The 24,975-nt window shown below is 41.1% G+C and overlaps 1 protein-coding gene across 1 annotated transcript in view; it reads right to left on the bottom strand.

Moving 5' to 3' along the window:
* Positions 1-24,975, bottom strand: part of LOC136866364 (rho guanine nucleotide exchange factor 17) — a 603,351-nt gene that overhangs the window by 97,102 nt on the left and 481,274 nt on the right. Inside the window, exon 4 of the mRNA XM_067143238.2 lies at positions 6,286-6,390. Within this exon, the coding sequence (XP_066999339.1) occupies positions 6,286-6,390 (105 nt within the window). The remainder of the gene's footprint in view (positions 1-6,285; positions 6,391-24,975) is intronic.

The following is a 24,975-nucleotide window of genomic DNA, read 5'->3' as shown; positions in this document are numbered from 1 at the left end:
AAGCGCCGTCTTGTGCGAGCACCCCTAGGCCGTCTCATAAGGAGCTGTGTATAGCCGCCATCTTGCGCAAGCATCCCTAGGGAGTCTCATAAGAGTCTATGTATAGCAGTCATCTCGTGCAAGCACCCTTAAGCAGTCTCATAAGAAGCTACGTATAGCTGCCATCTTGTAGCCGCCATCTTGCGCAAGCATCCCTAGGGAGTCTCATAAAAGCAGCAGCCATCTTGTTCAAGCACCCTTAAGCAGTCTCATAAGAAGCTATGTATAGCCGCCATATTGTAGAATTAGATAGATGTCAATGCCAAAGGGCCTAAGTAGGATCCAAACCGTTGATCTCATCATTAGGCTACTTTTTCTTGTGCTATCATGTTCCTGATACTGCGAACCTACGTAGTAGGCAGAAACATTTTGCCCGTTTTGCTCTCCGACGCACCGTTTTTGAGATATTTAACATTTTGCATGTAAGCCCCAAATTTAATAAATCGAACCAGCACAGTACGTTATACTCTCTACCATACCAAGACCTGATCAAGTTACGAAAACTTGTTTCAAGACAAGCTAAAACAGACCAAATGGCAAAGGGCCTAAGTAGGAACTGAACCGTTGATCTCATCATTAGACTATTTTTTTCTTACGCCATCATTTTCCTGATACTGCGAACCTACGTATTGGACAGAAAAATGTTGTCCGTTTTGCTCTAGGATGCACCGTTTTCGAGATATTTAACATTTTGCATTTAAGCCCTAAATTTAATGAATCGAACCAGCACGGCACGTTAGCCTCTAATCTAGCTTTCTTCATAAGAGCAGCAGCCATCTTGCGCAAGTACCCTTAAGGCGTCTCATCAGGAGTCATGTATAGCTGACATCTTGTGTCCGCCATTTTGCACAAGCAACCTTAGGGCGTCTCAAAACATCTTGTGCAAGGATCCTTAAGCCGTCTCATAAGAGCAGTCGCCATCTTGAGCAAGCATCCCTAGGGTGTCTCATAAGGAGCCATGTACAGCCGCCATCTTGCGCAAGCATCCCAAGGACGTCTCATAAAAGCCTATGTATAGCAGCCATCTTGCAGCCACCATCTTGCGCAAGCACCTTTAAGGAGTCTCATAAGGAGTGATGTATAGCCGCCATCTTGTGCAATTGGCGTCGAGAAGCGCATCCGGCCGTAAAACTGAGGTTAGGTCCTTCTATGAGGTTAGGCTTGCTGTCTTGCGTGTCAAAAGTTCTTGCGCAAGTACTCTTAAGGGGTCTCATAAGGAGTCATGTATAGCACCATCTTGTGTAATTGGCGTCGGGAAGGGCATCTGGCCGTAAAACTGAGGTTAAGCTCTTCTATGACGTTAGGCTTGCTGTCGTGTGCGTGAGGTTAAGCCGTTCCATGAGGTTAGGCTAGCTCTCTTACGGAAAAAAGTTAGTTTAAGCCCCTCCAAGATGGTGGATGTGAGGTTAGGGTCGCGCTTTTAGCCAGCGTGAGGAAGAGGCCTCTCCCGAGAGCGTGTGGAGGAGGTGGTGGCGGAGGGCTCTGCGGAGGGCCTGTGGAGATGGAGGCCACAACGCTGACCAATCAGCCAGTGAGTCGGACTCGAACAGATACAATAAAGGAACTATACCACAAAAGGCAAAATTACGACATTATCACACAGTAGGTAAAACAGAAGCACTTTATGCATCTGAAACTATTGTAATTGGTGGCATATCTCGAATAGAGATGATCGATAAACAAGAAAGAAAGATCCTCAGAAAAATCTTATGACCAAAGTGCAAAAATGGAATTTGGATGAAAAAGAAATCAAGAAGAATCCACAATAATAATCACAATCATAATTTTAAATGTAATAATAGTACAAGTCAACAGAAAGTACTTCTCATACTGCTTTTAAATGAGGATCCCGGTGTCAGGCTTCGTAACTCTCTGGTATGCAATTCGAGACCTGCGCAGCACCTACTGTGAAGTAGTGGGTGCACCGTTTGGCGACTTGTGCTTGACATGTGCCAGGATGGTCAGGATGTTCATGTTTTGAGAGTGGGTGTTTAGCTGACGAGTCTGTGAGAGCTTGGTAAACCTGGATGCTAAGTACTGTGGTGTAGACGTACGTAGAGAGTTTATTTGGTTCACCGTTCACAAAAAACACAAAAATCGAAGAGTTCGAAAAACACGTCGCAAGAAAACTGTCACAGGTGCTCACTACAACTGTCTCAAGTCATGTCAGTTGGCATATTGACTCAGGAGGGGTTACTTAATACCCACCTACAAGGAGAAGCTCGAACTATAAGAGCAACGCGCGCAGCGAATTACGCCCGATTATTTTCGGGTACCTCCTCGTATTTATCCTTATCATGATTACCCTGTGTAGGATCTGAAACTTGCAGATTTATGCCTTCCTTTGACCCTCTGTAAATCCACAGCCTGTTCCCAGTCATTCGAGCAGGTCGGGAATGGAATGTATGAAGCCCCATCTAGCGGCGAGGATAGGAATTGTGCCGGCTGCCGAAGCCTGTCGCACTCCTCTCGGGCAATGATTAATTAATGACAGATGAAACAAAATTATATTGGAGAGTGCCGCTGGAATGAAACAGGACAGGGAAAAGCGGAGTACCCGGAGAAAAACTTGTCCCGCCACCGCTTCGTCCAGCACAAATCTCACATGGAGTGAGCGGGATTTGAACCACGGAACCCAGCGGTGAGAGGCCGGCGCGCTGCGCCTGAGCCACGGAGACAGCTGATAAGCCATGTAGAGAAATCAGAATTTTATTCACGGATGAGGGAACCTTCAAAAGGAATGGAATGTACAACACAGTCAAATGCGCACACGTGAGCATTGGAAAATTCCAGGTAGATTAGAAGAATGGGCAACTAATACATATTTAAAATAATCGAATGGCATAGAATGATGAATGGCCAGTATTTTGTCCTGTTGTTATTGACGGAAAACTGAAAGGACCAAGGCGTAGTATGAAGCGGCGGAGAAGAATGACTTGCTGCGCTTAGTGGAATGTACTTGTCAAATTTCATTTTATTATCAAAATATAACTTACCTCCCATGTAGACACAAACTCCGTGGATACCCAAAACAAACATTAATAATAATGTTACTGGTTTTACGCCCCAATAAGGACTTTATTTACGATTTTTGGAGACGCCGAGGTGCGAGAGGTTCCCGGCCAACAAACATATCAATAGGTACAATTGTTTCTGAAAAAAAGTGTACCTGCAAGGAGCTCATAATGCCGGGCTGAGTACCTCAGGCAGTAGAGCGCTGACCATCTGAGCCCAACTTGACAGGTTCGATCCTAGCTCAGTCCGGTGGTATTTGAAGGTGCTCAAATACGTTAGCATCTTGGCACGTTTGACAGGTTCGATCCTGGCTCAGTCCGGTGGTATTTGAAGGTGCTCAAATACGTCAGCATCGTGTCTGTATGTTTGTAGATTTCTTGGCACGTTAAAGAATCAACTAGGAATCGAACTCGGGGCCCTATGAACTGAGGGCCACTACGATGACTACTGAGCCAAGGAGCCGGACGCATGATGGATTCATTACCATTTAAAAAACAAGGAATGTGTGGGTCTGGACCACAATTTTTCCATAGCCATCCTCAGTTCAACCCATAAGAAACCCTATGTCCTATGTGTGAAGGGGGTCACGAAGCTGTCAGCTTGCATTCGGGAGATAATTGGTTCGAATCCCACTGTCGGCAGCCCTGAAGATGGTTTTCCGTGGTTTCCAATTTCCACACCACCTTAACTATCCCTTTCCTATCCCATCGTCGCCATAAGATCTAACTGTGTCGGTGCAACGCAAAGCAGTAAATTTATGAAGGGGTAAGTGATTTAGGTTCCATTTAAGTCTTTTATACTTTATTTAATGTATCCGACGCTTAATACGTTATTAATTCACAGTCAACAAAGAAATCATCAAATGGTTTTCATTTTCATTAAATGCACAAAAGTGGGTTAAGATATTTCTGAAACAGTCCCTGTTTCTTATTTCCTTGTTCGCTAAAAAACGTTTTTGGAGCTGTGATATTTTTATATCCATTCAATTTACATGAAAACACTACTAACGATCTCGATGTTAATTCGAGACAAATGTATTTAATTTACGGTGAAACTTTCTTGCATAAAGTAAGTTGTAGTATATTGTATCTTCTATTGATTTTGAAATAACGACTTCTTTCTTTACCAAGAGCATATAACAATTCATTTCCAGAGGCCTACGAGACAAACTGTCAGAGTGGGACTGTGTGCCAAGTTTAAGTTGTTTGCCAAGGTTGTTTGCCAGAAACTCTATTCAACAGACTGGAGAGTTACTTTTATTTAAATAAACTAAACATAGGTTTGACAACACCTTGTCTCCACAAAGAGAGTTCACAGAAATCTGGTAGGGGATTTCATAAAATGCTACAGTGTTTCTTCAATGGTATGAAATAATCGTAAAATCCCTCTTTCCTTCCAGCCTTCCTTTGTATACAATTCTCTCTTTTTTCGGTACTTCTCTTGGATATACTCTGTTTCCAGTGTCCTCGTTCTCTTCTACCTCTCTTGGCCATACCATATTTTCAAGAGTCTCTTTTTTCTCTACCTTTTTTAGTATTTACTCACAACTTCGAATAGATAGAACGATGATTCACTTGCACTGTCTTTATCAAGGAAAGTACATGATCTATAAAGTACAGTATAAATCTGAACATTCTATTATGGAACCGCAGCCTGCTCGATTCACTCAGAAGGACGTGTGTTCGATTCCCCACCAGGAAGTGAGTCCAGGATCATTCTTGGGGTCAAAGGCGGCCGAGCATTGAGCTAACCGTTCTACCCCACTTAATGACCAAGTTAAGAATAGTGGAAACGTTTGCCTTCCACTCCTTCAAGAGCCTTCATGGTCTTTGTGGAGATGGATTTGTTTTGCATTTTGGAAAGGCACCCACTCCCTGTTGCTAGGTATACCTAGCTAACGGTAATCTGGGCACAGTGTACTCTTTGCGATAATAAATAAAACTTTGTATGGAAGAGTTCGGTATTAGCAATCTCTGAAAATGTCATAGGAAAATGAAAATGAAAATCCACAGCCTGTTTCCAGTCATTCGACCGGGTCAGGAATGGAATGAATGAATCCCCATCTAGCGGCGAGGATAGGAATTGTGGCGGCTACCGAAGCCTGTCACGCTCCTCTGGAGCAATGATTAATGACTGACAGATGAAATGAAATGATATTAAAGAGTGTTGTTGGAATAAAAAGACGATAGGGAAAACCGGAATTCCCGCCTCCGGTTTGCGCAGCATAAATCTCACATGGAGTGACCGGAAATTGACCCACGGAATCCAGCGGTGAGAGGCCGCGCGCTGCCGCCAAAGACACGGAGACTCTCCGTAGAAATAAGATGTATATAATATATATCATTTATAATCATAATAGATGAATTTTTTTGTAGCCTCCGTGGCTCAGGTGGATTTTTATTTTCATTTTCAATATACGAATTTGAATGTACAAGAAATTTTTCGGGCTTGTAGGCTACCGTCCATTCGGGTTCCTAGCCTCCAACGTTTCACCGGAGACTGCGACCGAGATTTTGAAGAGTACACTCTCTCGGAAGAATGGTAGTGAACTTCTATATTTTATATTTATCACGACGTCGGCTGCGAAAGCCTAAACTATTATTATTATTATTATTATTATTATTATTATTATTATTATTATTATTATTATTATTCAACTTTAATCGAATTAAACTGTATGCGGGGCTATGGTGATAAAACATACTGTGCGTATTGAGAGATTAAATAATATGAACCTGAAATAATGAAATTTTTGCAGAGAAACGTCCAGTAGTTTATCAATGATCCATCAAGGTCATCAGTTCCAACATAAATAGTTCCGGACTATACCAACTAATCTCCTGTTTTACAATACTTAAGTATTGTTTTATGCTTACAGTTCGTTCATATTCATTGCCCTTGATGATTCATTGAGTATACTTTATCATATAATAGGTCATGCATAATAGTATCTTATGAATAAATAAATAAATAAATAAATAAATAAATAAATAAATAAATAAATAAATAAATAAATAAATAAATAAATAAATAATGTATATTTGTGGTTTTTGATGATGTTTTCTGCATATTTAAGATGGACTTTGATAATACCCTTCAATGTGTTATATTGCAAAGAAGTAAAGGCAAGGGAAAAAAGGAAAGAATGGAAGAAAAAAAGAACAGAAACGAACGTAATTAGTTAAGAAATCAGTAACTTGAGTAAAGAGGAAAATCTGTGCATATACATACTGCATCAAGGAACACATCTCCGACCGTCTGCTTGATGTCCCAGTTGTCCAACCTTTTCCTCAGCTCTTCAAGAAAGACTTCATGGTGAGAGAGGATGACTGGAACCTTCAAAACAAATTGAAGAAAATTAATATTCTGGTCTTACATTTTTGATTTCTAACTGTGCAAACTTATATTATAAGAAGCTAACTACCTAAAAGCTGTAACTCATGTTAACTGGAAATTGGTGTCTCCATAGAGTTGAGCTTCAATAACAGCTAATAAGTTCAGTTACTGAGTTTGTGGCAATTATTCTGACCCTTCACAGACAAGGCCGAACTGCAAACATGCTGAGTTGTTGAACAGCACGTTAACAGCGATCTGGGGCTCGCATCCAGGAGATAGTGGTTTTGAACCCCACTGTCGGCAACCCTGAAGATGGTTTTCCGTGGTTTCCCATTTTCAGACCAGGCAAATACTGGGGCTGTACCTCAATTAAGGCCACGGCCGTTTCCTTTCCACTCCTAGTCCTTTACTATCCCATCGTCACCATAAGACCTATCTGTGTCGGTGTGATGTAAAGCAAGTTGTAAACTTTTCTCTACCCGTAAGTTCAAGGAAGTTAAGAAAAATCTCACGGGGTCAACAGAAGAACTGTCCGATATACAGACAACGAACCCAATAAAGAAAGCAAATTTCATGTTATTTTTTAGCGAAACAAACGAGGTTTTGTTTCCATATCTTTTACCATAAGATCATGTCCGGCTCCGTGGTTAAATTGGTTAGCGTGCTGGCCTTTGGTCACAGGGGTCCCGGGTTCGATTCTCGGCAGGGTCGGGAATTTTAACCTTAATTGGTTAATTTCGCTGGCACGGGGGCTGGGTATATGTGTCGTCTTCATCATCATTTCATCCCCATCACGGCGCGCAAGTCGCCTATGGGAGTCAAATCAAAAGACTTGCATCTGGCGAGCCGAACATGTTCTCGGACACTCCCGGCACTAAAAGCCAGGAAAATGATGGCATACCGTCTTGAAAATTATCCCTGTACATACCTTAAATGAACTCGCTCAGGAGACTTTGTTTGACAAAGATCTGAAAAACAAACAAGCAAGCTTGCAATTTTATTTTGTTGTTGTAATCATGATTATAACCACGGAGACTTCAGATTTACATGAAATCGAACGATAGGGATCAGGCTCTTCATTTCAAATATCCCTCTTGTATCGGCAGGGACTTCAACCATGGTCGCCTTGGTGGAGTAGTCACACGACTTGACCCCGAAAATATAACTTAATTTTATAACTGGTTTCCTAGGTAAATGCACAATGACTCTAGCCATTTCTCTACCTCCGAGCGAATGGCTGCGTGGTTTGGGTCACGTAGTTGTCACCTTGTATTCGCGAGACAGTGGGTTCGAACCCCACTGTCAGCAGCCCTGAAGATGGCTTCGTGTGGTTTGCCATTTTCACACCAAAAGATTTTTCCATCCCATCGTCGCAATAAGACCTATCTGTCTCGGTGCGACCTAAAGCAAATTGTAGACTTTTCTGTACCCATAAGTTCAAGAAAGATAAGAAAAAATCTCATGGGGTCAACAGAAGAACTGTCCGATATAGAGGCAACGAACCCGATAAATAATAATAATAATAATAATAATAATAATAATAATAATAATAATAATAATAATAATAATCATAATCATAATAATAATGCTACGTGCTTTACGTCCTACTAACTACTGTTACGGTCTTCGGAGACGCCGAGGTGCCGGAATTTTGTCCCGCAGGAGTTCTTTTACGTGCCAGTAAATCTACCGACACGAGGCTGACATATTTGAGCACTTTCAAATATCACCGGACTGAGCCAGGATCGAACCTGCCAAGTTGGGGTCAGAAGGCCAGCGCCTCAACCGTCTGAGCCACTCAGCCCGGCGAACCCGATAAAGGAAACCAAGTTAAAGTAGTCGTCTTGGCAGGCCAATGGGCCTATGTTTTGACATGAGGTACTCCAAACTTATTTCTGAGATACTGCTAGCTTCTGAAAGACTTCGAGCGGCCTGTTGAGCATTCTTCCCCATTTGTAGTTTTCCTAACAACCATGATTATGTTTCGAAATATGCAGTGCGTCGGAGACGTGGTTCATTGTAACAAGCTCTCTTAACAAACCTAGCACTTCATCTTATAGCTCGTATATGCAGCATTCATTAACATGATTTATATGCCTCGTTAATAATGGTGAAACATGTCTAGTTTTTAATTTACTAACTCCAAGTATGTTTTATGACCACGATGTATTTACAGCATTAACGATGAAGACAGTTCGTGAAAGATGACTAACAACTTCATCAATTTTTATGAAGTCTAAACAATACGATTGATGGAAGAGTTAATTATCATCTTAAAAATCACCTTAAAGACAATTAAGCGGGTACATGACTTTGTTTTGCTTGGGCTGATATGATGCAACTTCCAATACTGTATTAAGTTATCTGTCAAATAGTTAAAAAGAGCCATCAAAGTTATGAATTTAAAAACATCGAATTTCGGTCTTAATCAGTACAAGTCAGAGGAAACGAACCGACATAAAAGGCAAGTTTGTGTGTTTACAAGGACTTAAAGTATCGGCTATAAAGGTGATGGTGATGCGAATCTAAGGGGGGAAAACGTTAGGAGTATTAATAATACATAATATCTTATAAATAAAGTTGTAGGGGGTCCGCTGTCTGTAATTTCGTTTGTTTTGCCAATTTTTCAGATATTTATCCGTTTTAGGTCAACTCAAGACCGAATCGGTGGTTTTTACTTTTCGTGTCTGTTTGTCTGTTTGTTTGTTTGTTCCACCATCACGGCAAAACGGCTGGATAGATTTCAACCAAACTTCATATTTGGAGTATACTCACCCCGAGGAAGGTTTCTATATGCATTTCATTTTAAAATCTTTGATTAGACGGGGATTTATAGGAAAACCAAAACGGTTTTCCTCCATTTTCTCTTATACTATTGATTTCCTGTAAACTCCGTGGACCGTATGTGAAACGTCTCTTCATTATAAACAACTTTCGTTATATTCATAATTTACCTTACTATTCAAATGACGGAGAAATTTACTATTTTCTGCGGGTATCATGGTCTGCGTGTGTGACCGACAGACCGTCAACGAACCTACAGGTTGCCATGGCAACGTCTCTGACTGCTTGCCAGCAGGGAAGTAACGTATTGCCATTTTCCTCATCATACCTTTAAATTCATGGTTGTTCCTTGGGTAGAAGGCAAGAGAGGGTGTCAATCGGCCATTCTGCGGGATATTGGCGGAATATCGTTGGAGTTTATAACCGTCCTCAAATAGCTTAAGTAATAACACCATTAGTCATCTTATCTGTTGACCTAAGAATGCCTGCGCCTAAATTTCTCCTCTGTTACCTCTTTCTTATATCCATAAAACACAAAAGCATATTTTATTGAGGGGCATTTGATTTTCCAATACATTCACTTGGTATTTACATATTTGTCGTCATCCGACTGTCCTCAGTTTTAATCCATTTTCTATTAATTTCAACTTTCTTTACTGAATTATTTTCTTCATTAATTACACCGTATGTATGCGAGTGCTAATCCCGAAAGCTTGACACTCTTTCCTTTGAGGAAATGTTCTAAGCTATGCAAATGTGTAACTTTCGGCCCCGGAAAATATCGAAATATGGATGCAATTTTAACGACGGTGCACACCTTCGTTTCGGGATAATTGGTGGCTAATCTGTAAGTCTTATCACAAATCAGAAAGCACAATCGCCTTTCATTTTGGAGAGATCTACAACTTTGGTCCTATGACTTTTTATCGTATTTCTATTGTACCGGTTACGACCTGTACATAAGTATTTTTTGAGCATAAGTTACGTTTATTTACCACGCGTAATGTTCCGAGCGCGCCTGGTTTGTTTACCAGCAGCGAGGACCAGCTAGCGAGTGTATGACGACTGTGAGCTGTGACGTAGCCACAGGGGCTAGCTAGACCGCCCGCTCGTCTCAACACGTGTTACCAGCCTTGACTGGTATTTTCTGGATTCCACGTCACTTGTTCTAGAGAGTTCGATGGAGAAAATTTTGAAATTTCTATAATAATGATGCTAGCGAATCGAGCGATATGTCATCTTGTTTGGGATCACCTAAACGTCCCAATGCTCGAGTTTCAAGCAAATCCATCGAGGGATTCGGGAGATATTCAATCAAACCGTATTATGACGTAGACGTCCCGAATCGAATATAAGGAGGACCTACTGTAGCCTATTCACACAGTCTCAGCTGAGTAGTCAGCGGGGACACTCTTGCTGCTACTATCATCGTGGAACTCTGTCATTATACAAGTGTGGGAAGACGATTCTTCCAAGTACTATAAAGTGGACTCATAAGACTTCGAGTATTGTAGAAAATTTTCTAAGTCTTCGTAATTGAACTTAGAATATTTACAAGTGTTAATTAAATGGACTTGTATTATTTATGTGCCTTCGAGACTGAAACTTTTCTAAGTGTTTGGACTTGTATTATTTACGTGTCTTCGAAGCTGGAATTTTTCTAAGTGTTCGTGAAATGGACTTGTATTATTTACATGGGTTCGAGACCAGAATTCTTCTAAGTGTTCATTGAATGGACTTGTATTATTTACGTGCTTTCGAGACTGAAACTTTTCTAAGTGTTCACTAAATGGACTTGTATTATTTACGCGTCTTCGAAGCTGGAATTTTTCTAAGTGTTCACTGAATGGACTTGTATTATTTTCATGTGTTCGAGACCAGAACTTTTCTACGTGATCATTGAATGGACTTGTATTATTTACGAGTATTCGAGATTGGAATTTTTCTAAGTGTTCGTGAAATGGACTTGTATTATTTACGTGGAATATTTGCGACTGTTGAGGAACTCATCCTTCTAATACACAGTGATTGATTAACATTGCTAGTAACGGCTTTAAACGAAGTCAGGATTTCACTTACATTTACTCAAAGACTTGTACATTTGCCAGTGTTGGTTTAAAAGACTTATAAATTTCGTCAGTGAATTTATTTATGTGGAAGGACTTATGTTTTCGTCAGTGGTCACTCAAAGACTTTATGAATTTCACCAGTGATTAACTTTAAATATATTCAAACTTCCAAGTGAATGGACTTGTGTTTTTCATTCGAGTTTAGACAAAGACTTGCACCTTCGCCAGTAATGAACTTTGAGTTTGACTATAATTTCACAAGAAGGGACTTGTATTTTTCGTTGCCAAAAGTTATTCAGGGACGAGGATTTTCCTAGTGATGAACTCTAAATTATTAATACCACTCATATCGTTTTAGGAGTGTTGGAAGTATTGATGTACAATTATCAAGAACTCTGCTTATACGTTGATCATCCAAGGTTTTCATGGAATCAGTGCTACTAGTGGCCTTGGGAACATCAATCCTCTCAGTCTCATTGGGCTGAGGTTGTACATGGCTATCTACAACATCGCCTGGATCATCGGGGTTCAACCCGGGCCTCAGAGTTCGAGACATCTCTACTTGCCGTCAATCCAGACAGTCCAGCTGCCTCTGCCTGGAGTATCTGGAGTCCCTGGAATCCCTGGAGTCTTCTGGAACGTGCTTCAACCAGCTTGGCTTGGTGACCTGGAGAACCCGAGCCATACTATTGGAATACGAGGAAGACAATCCATTTCTACTTAGAGGTGATGTGCCAATTCATGACTCTTGTGCAATCAGAGTCAAAGTTTTTCTGTAGATAGGACCCTACCTCCTGTACTTTTTCTGTAGATAGGACTCTACCTCCTGTACCGAGCCCTAGCTACAATTAATCCAGTTTTTCGCCCTGAGAACTATAGTCATGCTACTTTAAAATTTAATCTGAGAGTCGGGCTCTTTTACTGGTACACTATTCCTTATACGTTAAATAGAGCTGTATTTCTCGATTTCAAGTTAATTTTGTACTTTCACACGTATATATTAACATTAATTTGGCATACTTATAGGAAAGATAGAATCATGATATTCGGTACGCACATTGGCATGACCAGTGGCAATGTGATAGCCAAATTTTATTATTCTGTCTGTCACATGAGTATCACAAATATAAAGTAGTATGCGAAAACTGTACAAAATTTCAGACGCAATGATTCTAACTCAATCTAAACCATAAATATAGGAGATACGAGAAGATGTCATGGGACCAACCATGTAGAACACTGAAAGAGGCGTCTGATGGTGAGGTCCGTTTGCAGATATGTCGCAGAGTTTCAAAGCAATAACTCTCGAAATAAAGGTCTGCACTTCTAGAGTGTGTCTGTACATGGATTATTTTGGCGACATTTCTGTACAGTTATCCGTTTCAGGTGTAAAAATGACCATCTGCAAACTTTTGGCTTTGGTGTCTGTTTTTCTGTTTGTCTGTTTGTCTATAACTTGGAAACTACTGGATACATTTCCACCAAAATTCATATTTAGAATCCACCTGTCCTTGGGTAGGTTTCAGGGCAAATACTGTTTCTAAATTTATGAAATGACTGGGGGGTTTATACGAAACCGAAACCGTGATTTTGCACTCCCACAAAATGTACACAACCAAAGTTAATAGAAACCTACCTGCCTTAATGGAAATTAATTTTTAAACTTTTTTCTCATGTGCATCATTTCGGTAAGAGGATTTATAAGGGAGATATCATTAACCGGAACGGGCGCGTGTTGAGCGTATTTCTTACAACTTGAAAACTATTGAAGATATTTGAACCAAACTTTATATTTAGCATTCACCTTTCCAAAGGTAGATTTTAGAGGTCAATAACATTTCCTGTTCCTGGAATGGACTGGCGGTTTATAGGGAACCTAAATGGTAAATTTACTCTTCCACAATGTATACAGTACATGACCAACCTGACTGGAAATCGACCAAATTTGTTGGAAATCCATTTCTAAAACTTTTTTTATGTGTATTTTCTCTACAGAAAGATTAATAAGGGAGATATCATGAATGGTCGGTTTTGCAGGGTAAGTCCAGCAGACATAGCCCAAAAGGTGTTGTACGTGGAGCAGATTCCTTATTTATCTATATAAGTAAAATCCTAACGACTGTGTGCCTGTACATTGACTATTTTGGCGAAATGTTCGCACAGCTACGCGTTTAAGGGGTAATAATAACAACCATCTGCATAATTTTTTGGTTTAGTTTCCTGAAAGTCTTAATTTTAACCCTCCTCGCCCAAAATCCACATTGCGGCATAATCTGCCAGACGAACAAGAAAACAGAAATTTGGCAGAATTATACGTTTTAGCCTGTAAAGGAAAGAACATTTCCAAGAGCTTTAAATTTTTAACTTTTTTCCCTGAAGAATATCGAAATATGGAGGCAATTTTAATGATGGTGCAGATCTTCGCGAAGTCCTATACAATAAGGGAAGGCACAATCTCCGTTCAATTTGGAGTGATCTACAACCTTGGTCTTATGACTTTTTGTTGTATCTGTATCCCTTTTACGTTTGATTTTTGTCTATTTCTCGATGTTAAGTAAATTTGGACTTTTCACATGCATAATTCATACATTCAATCACTTATAAGAAAGATAGAATCATCAAACCCTACACGAAAATTGGCCCACCCAGTAGCCATATGTGAGCCAAATGCTATGTATGTAGCTGTCACATAATTATCTGAAAAGTAATGCAATGTGAGATAATCTTACAAAAATTTTACCCTATTCAACGTTTCTAACTCAATCTGACCCATGAATAGATTAGGTATCATACGACCAGCCATTTAGGCCGCTAAATCTGACGTCGTATGGTACAATCCTTTGCCGATATGACGTACCGTTTTGCAGCAGTCAATCTGTAAATGAAGGTCTGCAATATTTTTAGCATGCATATCCTTTCGTATGTCGACCTATGTATATTCACTGATGTCGTGTTGTAACGATCGAGAAAGGGTGTGTCTGCTATTGTAATGAGTACTCCCCACACCGACTTTGAGTGGCAGTAGGAATGGGGTCCTTCTCCAACACCTGTGTAACTGGCATTAGTAAGGAAGGCCTACCATTGTAGTTAATAATTCACTTCTCGATTTGACTTGCAGAAGGCAAGGGAGCATGCATTGTTGTTTAAAAGTCCCCTACCCGATTGTGTTTGGCTGTAGGCAAGGGTACCCGCCCTTATAAACAAATGTATCCATCTAAAATGTGACTGGTATTAGGCATAGTGGCCTGCTATTTTGATGGAAACTCACCAACTTGGTGTGACTGGTAGTAAGTTGGCTGGCTGTAGAAAAAGGGGCCTGTCATTATAATTATAACCGCACAACTCAATTTCGACTGGTAGCAGGGAAGTTGCCAAATATTCTAATGAAAACTGTAATCTGTCTGAAAGTAGGAAAGGGGGTCTGCCATTGTAACGAAAACTCCAAAATCGATTGTGACAGCGCAGTAGGCGGCGGGGCCTGCAATTATAATGAAAACTTCCACACTCGATTGTGAATGGCAGTAGGCAAGTGAGCCTGCCGTTATCATCAAAATTCCGTAACAAGCACTTTACATTGGAAACACCGTATTGGGAACCTCCCTATGTTGTTTCTCGGATAACGCTAAGAGATATGCCATTTTAAAACAATCTTATTTACTGTATGTACAGTATTTACTTCGATATTCGAATACAATGTAGAATACCGTAGCGAAGCACGGGTACATTTGCTAGTTCATAATATGAAACAAAACCTGTGACACTATCAGCCCTTTTAAAAAAAAGTTTTGTTTGATAAGAAAACTGCAACCCAGCTGGCCAATGACCTTACATATTAGGCCCCTTTAAACAACAACAAGCAACCCAGCTAGATGGCATGCAGATGCTGGAGTGGCAATTGGTCAGCTTGATGACATATTCAGTCGTATGACTGGGCTTTCGTAAACAGTCCGAGACTATCAGATCATTTCACCAACACTAGAGGGACCGTGTTGCTGTAAGCTAGGATTCAGGAAATAAATAATAATAATTTCGTGTGGCTATTTCTAGCCGATTGCAGCCCTTGTGAGGCAGACCCTCCGATGAGGGTGGGCGGCATCTACCGTGTGTAGGTAACTGCGTGTTATTGTGGTGGAGGATAGTGTTATGTGTGGTGTGTGGGTTGCAGGGATGTTGGGGATAGCACAAACACCCAGCCCCCGGGCCAATAGAATCAACCAATTAAGGTTAAAATCCCCGACCCGGCCGGGAATCGAACCCGGGACCCTCTGGACCGAAGGCCAGTACGCTGACCCTTCAGCCAACGAGTCGGACATTCAGGAAATGATGAAATGAATCCCCGCCGGCGGGAAACCTAAAAATGCCTCCACGGTTTTTAATTTTCTAAACAGGCAATTAATTAAGGTCACGGCCTCTAACTTCCTGAGAGTACAGGAGAGGCAGCGCAAGTTAGCGCACCACGCAGGGGATGTCGGAGGAACAGACTGCCCGCAATCCATTGGTAGACTCACCGGTAAGCTGTAGCAGTGCGTGGGGGCGATCAACTTCATTACGGTAGTCCTAAATTATTAGTTAAAGATTAATAATGAATGAAGCTGAAAACGAATGTAGATCTTAACTTTCATTAAATCACCTGTTGTTAGGGGCGCGCAGCTGTGAGCTTGCATCCGGGAGATAGTGGATTCGAACCCCACAGTCGGCAGCCCTGAAGATGGTTTTCCGTGGTTTCTCATTTCCGCACCAGGCAAATGCTTTCGCTGTACCTTAATTAAGGCAACGGCCTCTTCCTTCCCACTCCCACTCCTAGTCCTTTCCTATCCTATCGTCGCCATAAGACCTATGTGTGACGGTGCGACGTAAAGCAAATCGTAAATTTAAAAAATAAAAATAATGTCAATCGTTCTCAATACAAACACAGCATCGGCGTGTAATATTCCAAAGCACTCGTATCTCTGCCCCTGAAATTTCACGTATCATTCATCTGATTTCATTCTCCAGGGCTTGAAGTGTTCGTGGACTCTTCTTGTATACTTTCCGATGTTCCCCACGAATAAAAATCACAGACACTTAAATCGGGAGAACAACTGTTCTAATGCACGCCTTGATTGATAAGCTGTATGGACACTGACGTAATGCTTTTGGAAGTAGGCATACTAGTAGTGTTGCAAAAAAATTGGCTGCAGTATGTTTTGCACATAACGTTTCGAATTAACCGAGACAATAGGACCAATTATTAATTTGCGTGCAGTCACACCAAACACCGACTTTCTGATTGTAAAGAGGATTTTCATGCACTACAGGAGGATTGTCAGTTTCCCAATGCCTTGAATTCTGAGAATTCACGTACCCACTTAAAGGGAAATAATCTTCGTCTGTTGTAAGTAAAAGAGAAGGATGGACAGACTGAAGTATCCACCGATAGAAATTTACGCAGACAACTGAATTCCGTGGTATTCTTTTTGTTTAAAAAATTCCATTTTCGTCATTTCCTGAATGATTATTTATTGTCTCGAAGGCATTGCAGCGCCACGGAAAAGTCATAGAAATTTATGAACGATTCTATAGTACGATTTCTTCTTTAGGAAAAATGTATGAACTAGAAATGCCCGTTGTTCAATAATATACGGCATCATACTGATACAGTAGCTAACAAATATAACATTCAACAAGTGTAGGAATGCAACATTAATAACGTGAGCTCCAAGAACTCCACTCGTAAACTAAAAATTCATTCCGTACGCTTACCACTAACCATGCTCGCTGCGCTGCCTGACCGCGCATTCTACCCCCGCCACTAGGGAACAAAGCAAGCAGTTCCCCAGTACCCCTACGCGGCAGCACCGGCTAAAGTGCCCGTAACTTTCCTCAGCCGCTCCAGGGAATGTATCACTGCGATGTAATCCACAAGCATAAATTAAATAAATAAATAAATAAATAATCCGAGAATGAGCAAGAATTACGTGCCTTCGGAGAATTAATGTACCGAATAAAGAGAAAATCGATGACATTTTTGGAAAGATTGCCTAGACCTCGCTAATCTAAATTCACTAGTTTGAGAAGAGAACAGGGGTCGATCAAGGAAGATCGGGTAGAAAAGATGGAAGAGTCGGGACACAGTGGGATTAATGGACGTAATGGTGGTAATAATTGTTTTCTGTTGTTTGCTTTACGTCGCACTTATGCACGTTGGTCTTATGGCGACGATGGGATAGGAAAGGCCTAGGAGTGGGAAGGAAGCGGCCATGGCCTTAATTAAGATACAGCCCAAGCATTTGCCTGATGTGCAAATGGGAAACCACGGAAAACCATCTTCAGGGCTGCCGACAGTGGGGTTCGGATGCAAGCTCACAGCTGCGTGACTCTAACCGCACGGCCAACTCGCCCGGTATTGATTGTTTTAAGGGGAAGTACAAGTAAGTATCCCCAATTAACAGTAACCAGAGGCAAAATGGAAGAGTTCTGCCTCAATGAAGTAAGAGGGTATCAGCAAAATAACAGAAGAGTCAAGAAGGGCGAAAAAATGAAAGCCTTGGCCTCAGAAACCTAATACTGTCGGAGTGGGAAAATAATAAGTATTGACAAAGGGAAGTCCGATAGGAAAAACGAAAGGGAGAAGCCTAGCACTAATAGAAGCAACTCCAAACTCAGCTAGGGGCACCGCTATCACCATTCTCCAAGTTGAGAGTCGCTGGTTATCGCCTCTTAAGGGGAGGCAGGGGACGGCGGAAATGTATTCGATGCCCTCACTCACAGTGGAAGGTGGTGGTGTTATTTTTAATGGGGAATACACCGAGATGAAGATCCTCACTTAACTTCACTCGCAGGAGAAAGTCCGACCCTTTGAAGAAGGAAGGTATAATGAGGGGCATGGCAATGGAACACTCCAGAGGATCCACAATCCTAAGAGAACAAGAATTGACCAAGGAAGGTCCAAAGAGATCGATGAAAACGAATTAGCACAAGTAAGTGGGTGAAATGCTAGACTCGTTTAGGGATCTCGCAGTCACCATTCTGTGCTCGCCACTTGAGAACCTCTCGGAGGAGTTACGGCAGACTCAGCTGAAGCCATATGGTCGTCACTCCAAACTCTCACGGTGCCATGAAGGGTATTTTAGAATTTGTTAAGAAATTAACTGCTTTAAGGAGAAATACAACACACGTATTTCGTACCACAGGGTGCAGTACACTACAAATGCATCTCTTTCAGTAAAGATTCGTAGGTCTGTAGAGTGTACTGTCACCATCTCTGATTTAACAGTACTCCGGCCATTTAATGTAAACAAGAAATGAAAATAGAATAGTTTTACTCTGAAGAAGGGTATTTACTCAGTAAGTGTTACAAGAGGAATTAACTGGTAATTCACAAATGAATTGGTTAATTCGAATTGTTCAGACACACACACACACAAAAAAAAAAGACAAAAATAAATTTCAGTGTTATATTTTGAACATGAACTTATCACTTCGCGGTATCATAAGAAGATACTCACGAAATAAGCATTATTTTGTTGATCGAAGAGACTTCTTATTAGACACTGCATTCTACTACATTCAATTTTAGATCAGTACAGTCCCCCGGTGTAACGTGGAATCCGACCACAGGAAAGTGACTTTTCATTTCAAAAATCCCCACATGGATGGCCGGGATTTGAACTGTGGCCGCCTTGGCAAGACGCCATTGACTGTGCAACTCCGCTATCACTCTCGCTTTTTTGGCAGATAAAACAAGCGTACGTTCAATACTATTTTGAACCGGCTAAATATTGCAAACTCAAAATAGACTTATGTGTGATTGAATATTTTGTTTTAAGGGGCCATTCGTAACTAGTTTCAGACCAACTGATCCAACTGTTTTGTATGATTGAACAAGCAAAGTAGTAGTAGTAGTAGTATTTATTCATTCATCATGTCGTTTACATATTTACAGGACTCTGTTTTATGTATACATAACTCTTCTAATAACATTATTACTTGAGAAATATTAATCTTATAACTAAGTCACATATATTACAGAAGTAGTAGTATTATTATTAACATATTAATACTTAAAATAAATTGAACTTGTAACTATCTCTTGCACACATTAAATAAATTATTATTATTATTATTATTATTATTATTATTATTATTATTATTATTATTATTATTATTATTATTATTATTATTATTATACAAAATCAGGAGCCTCCGTGGCTCAGACGGCAGCGCGTCGGCCTCTCACCGCTGGATACCGTGGTTCAAATCCCGGTCACTCCAAGTGATATTTGTGCTGGACAAAGCGGAGGCGGGACAGGTTTTTCTCCGGGTACTCCGGTTTTCCCTGTCATCTTTCATTCCAGCAACACTCTCCATTATCACTTCATATCATTTATCAGTCATCAATATCACCTTGGGAGTGGCGACCCCATTGTAATAATAGCCTATATCTGGTTCATTCATTACATCCCTGACCCGATCAAAGACTGGAAAACAGGTTGTAGGTTTTTTTTTATTATACAAAATCACACCAACCTCAACAGAGTACATCTCATTCTTACGTTCAAGCTACTTTTTCAGTTCAACATTTTAAAGTAAAACGTTGAAGTACAAATTGTGACATTTCTTTAATTTTTTTAGAATTTGGTTTACGTCGCACCGACACAGATAGGTCATCTGGCGACGATGGGATAGGAGAGGGCTAGGAGTGAGAAGACCGAGCTCGATAGCTGCAGTCGCTTATTATAAGTGCGGCCAGTATCCAGTAATCGGGAGATAGTGGGTTCGAGTCCCACTGTCGGCAGCCTTCAAGATGGTTTTCCGTGGTTTCCCATTTTCACACCAGGCAAATGCCGGGGCTGTACCATAATTAAGGTCACGGCCGCTTCCTTCCAACTCCTAGGCCTTTCCTATCCCATCGTCGCCATAAGACCTATCTGTGTCAGTGCGACGTAAAGCAAATAGCAAAAAAAAAAAAAAAAAAAAAAAAAAAAAAAAGAGTGGGAAGGGAGCGATCGTGGCCTCAATTAAGGTACACCCCCAGCATTTGCCTGATGTGAAAATGGGAAACCGCGGAAAACCATCTTGAGGGCTGCCAACAGTGGGGTGGTGACAATGTCCTGGTGTCATTGTTGGTATAAAATCTCATATGATTGTACCAAGCGGTTTAGACGTGATGTCTTTTCAGAAGGTAGACAGACAGACAGACCATCTCAGTTTTATATACATAGATAGATGGACAAATTGTCTTCATCACCAACTATGGAACAAGCTACGAAAAGCTGACCATTAGAAAAGTACGAATACCTAAACTGGTTAACTGGTTCTGAGGTTTGCAAGGCCAGACAGTCATTGTCAAAAGGGGTTTAACTGGGAACTACCGAAGCCTGAACTATTGAAACTGCGAGAAACCAAGAACTTCAGCTGCCAGGACCGAATGGGCACCTAAAATACCCCTCCATGTAGTCATCAGTCAACGCAAAGTGTTATGTGACGCGGGTATGTGACATACTTCAGGTGCGTTACGGGTTTTGACACCACACACATGATCATCTTTTACGCTTGTAGCACCACTCCCCCCCCCCTAGTAAAACGTCCAGTTTTACATAGTCTAATCCATGGAAACTACTCACACGTTAAATTTTAAATTTGTTTCATGTAGGGAAGAATTTCGAACAAACATATTCACAGGCACTTCCCACTTATAATATAGATATGTGTGTGTTCAAAATTCATTACCTGAAAAGAACTCATAAATATTTAACGTAAACGGTTTACAGAAACGACCTGTTGCTTTTTACTCTTCGAAGAACCTGCTTCAAGTTTCTTCTTGATTAATCGCCTCTGATGTCACTGCGCTTATAGATTCTTTGAAACCAGTTATGTGAATAATATTTCGAACTGTCTGGCCTCTTGAGCTCTTTAAGTGGCTTAAATATTTGATACTTCCTTGATTTCTGAAGGATAGACTTCAAGTGAAAAATCGAAGTAAGATATAACTTGGCATAATAAATTATTGCTTAACGATGTCACTCATTAAACTTAAAACGAACATCACATCTAGCATCTACAGAACTTCAGAGGTCTGTTGTTGGCTTTTCACTCCCAACATGGTGGGTTCGATACCAGGTGAAGTCTTCAGTATTTGAAAATACTACAACTACATGTTTCCCGGACTGAAGTGTCCGTTCATTTGTATAAGCCTGCTAGATAGACTGAAAGGTATACTCCTACAAATTCTGAAGTGTCCGTTCATTTGTATAAGCCTGCTAGATAGACTGAAAGGTATACTCCTACAATTCTGAAGTGTCCGTTCATTTGTATAAGCCTGCTAGATGGACTGAAAGGTATACTCCTACAATTCTGAAGTGTCCGTTCATTTGTATAAGCCTGCTAGATAGACTGAAAGGTATACTCCTACAATTCTGAAGTGTCCATTCATTTGTATAAGCCTGCTAGATAGACTGAAAGGTGTACTCCTACCAATTCTTTGTCTTGAGTTTGTAGGCAACAAATAATATGTTTTGTATTTGCTGTTGATATCCAATCGAAAAATTTTCAAAATCATCGGAAATGTATGACGACAACATAGCGATTCGGATGTTTATTGGATTCTTTAGGAGGATAGACTTTAGAATGGAGTCATCACTTTAACAAATAAGGGGAGGAAGAAAGTGAAGGGGTGGTTATTATTAGAAAGGGCTGCCTGGCTGAGGCGGTAAAGGCGTGCTCGGTTCGCCCGGAACGACGTGGGTTCGTAAAATTTAAGAAACGAGATTTCCACTTCCGGAAGTTCATATGGCCCTGAGGTTCACTCCGCCTACACCAAAAATGAGTACCAGGTTAATTCCTGGGGGCAAAGGCGGCCGGGAGTAGAGTTAACCACTGCACCCCATCATGTGCCGAGGTTAACAATGGTGGAAGCCTTTACCTTCCACTCCTCTAAGGGCCTTCATGGCCTGTACGGAGGTGACTTTGCTTGGTTATTATTAGAATAGCACCAAACTTCCACGTAATTCAGTGATGGAGAAACAGTGCCATCCTCGAACACAAACATTACTTTGGACGAGCCAGTTATAGGAAAAGAGGTTCTCGAAGAACGGACTCTTGCCATCAGCCGTTGATATTGGCTGCAAGTCTTTGTGTAATCTAAATCCACAGTTAATATGCAATACCACTCACTCAATACAACCTTCAGAAATCGACATTTAGATTAAAATGAACCGATCACAACTCACATCCAGCTTCGAGTTGATACTTGCACAAAGAGGATTGATTCTGGAAATTCATGTGATAAAATATGTTCCTCTTTGCATCATACTGTGAAGGGAAAACAATGGGTAATTTGTACGAAAGAATTTCAATCAATGATTACGTTTTCAATATCGTTTTTGTCAGTCTGGTGCTCTGTATTTAATGAAGTTTCGAAAGTGTTGTGCACTTCGTTCCCTAACGACTATACAGTTTGTGCCGTGTTCTGTTGTGAATAACCTTCACTTTTAAGAATTTTTTCCTACCACTTATAGTGCACCCTGGTGGGGACTCAGGTGCGATCTGCATCGCACTTGTGGATCTGGCCAAGTTTTGTGGCCATATGCCCTCCCTGTCGCAACCCTTTGTCGAGTGTTGCATTCACTATAGCATGTTTCTGTGGCGGTTGATAGTGTGGTGTGCTTCGAGTGAACGGAGGGAGTGTTTATTAAAACAAACATAAACAGGTTGTCCGAGAACCAGATGGACTAACCAGACTGAGTAAAATCTCCGACCTTGCTGGGAATCGAACATGGCACCGTCTGTACTAAGGGTCTCAATGTTGACCATTCAGCCAAGGAGCCGGGCGAATTTTAGACGATAATGCCCAGCTTTCATGGATATACAGTCACTCGCATAAGTATTCGTCCATCTGTCCTGTTCATATATTGAACATCAAAAAAGCATTACAAGGCTTCGGGTACGTTCAGAAACAAATACGCAGTGCATATGCAATATATACGTACAATAATACCGGCAGAATATACATCTTGCACGTCAATACTAGTTAGTAAATGATAATGAGTATGGTTGGGCTACGAAATGGCAACGTAAAAGTATTCGTCCACCTTGTGCACTGGCTTGTAGAACGAACCCAGCATTGAGGAAATGAGACACATCACCAAGCTCAGTCCATCAGTGATACGGACAGTGTCGGTGAGTTAACATCTAGTGCATGCCTTGAGTATAATGGGTAAGATAAGGGAACGAACTGTTGTTGAACGCCAATGTATCCAACTCCACCAACTTGGTAATTCGGAACGAGTAATTGCTGAAAAAACCGGAATACCGCGAACTACAGTCGCAAGTATCATTCAGCGATATAAGACCAGTGCAACTGTACTCAACAGAGCAAGACCTGGGCGGCCAAGGAAGCTGACAGCACGCGAAGAGCGAAGCATTATACGCACCGTCCAGAAAAATCCCCATGTGTCTGCACCTGTGCTTCGAACAGAAGTACAAACCTCCACTGGGAAGAACATCAGTACCGACACCGTACGACGTGTGTTACACAGGGCTGGTTTGCAGGGGCGTACAAGTCGGAAGAAGCCCTGGATAAGTGAGGTGAACCGTAAGAAGAGGCTGGCGTTTGCCAAACAGTACGTTATGAAGCCACCAGCATTTTGGAAACGCGTGTTGTTTGCGGACGAGAGCAAATTCTGTTTGTTTAATTGCTCTGGAAAGCGACGTGTATGGAGAAAGAAGAACGCCGAGCTCCAAAGTCAAAATCTGCAACCAACCGTAAAATATGGAGGAGGTTCCATAATGGTATGGGGGTGTATGTCGGCGGCTGGGGTAGGCAACTGCCATATAATACCTGAACGGATGGATAAGATGGTGTATTTGAATATATTAAAGCAACACTTACCACCCAGCGTAGCAAAATTAGGTCTTAGTAGTGGATACTTCTTCCAGCAAGATAATGACCCTAAGCACACTGCTCGGGTTGTTCGGGAATGGCTACTCTACAACACACCTCATGTGCTGCAGACACCACCCCAGCCCCCAGACTTAAACCCCATAGAGCATTTATGGGCGAAATTAAAGTGTGAATTGAGCAAGCAGCGTATTCCCAATAAAGAAGCTCTGAAGCAATCCTTCATGAAAGAATGGCACAAAATAGGCCCGGAAGTGACAGAAAAACTGGTGACATCCATGGTGAAACGCCTTCAAGCCGTGATTGATTCCAAAGGACGTTCGACGCGCTTCTGATACTTAGACAATGACTGAACATTCCTTGAGTTCTTATTGTGGATGAATACTTTTGCAACGTGACTTTCCTGCAAGCAGTGCGATTGTTTTTTATTTATTCGAAATGCCAGCGCTTAGGGTGCTATAAATTATGTCCTTATCTGTTCAGATGGCAAATAAAACATACTATTACTTGTTTACAATTAACTTCTTTATTGTATTGGTGCTGTGGGCTATTGTCCTAACATGACGAACGCGGACGAATACTTATGCGAGTGACTGTAAATCGCTCTGTACTGTAGCATGTCTATAGTCCTGCATATTAAAGAAGACTAACTCAATAGAAAATTAGAAGGAATAGATTTAATTCCTCATCTAACATACAGTCCATATGCTGCGTCTTCTAACTGCGGTCAATTAACTGGTCAATGGCAAATATACGAAGTATACTACTGAATGAGGATGTTTCAAGCTCCTCACACAATGTATAAACAACAACAACACAATTGCAATTTGCTTATGGACAGATAACAATATG

Source organism: Anabrus simplex, chromosome 3, assembly GCF_040414725.1.
Source record: "Anabrus simplex isolate iqAnaSimp1 chromosome 3, ASM4041472v1, whole genome shotgun sequence".
NCBI lineage: Eukaryota > Metazoa > Arthropoda > Insecta > Orthoptera > Tettigoniidae > Anabrus > Anabrus simplex.
The sequence above is the reverse complement of the archived record's forward strand: the minus strand, read 5'-3'. Positions and strand labels throughout refer to the sequence as shown.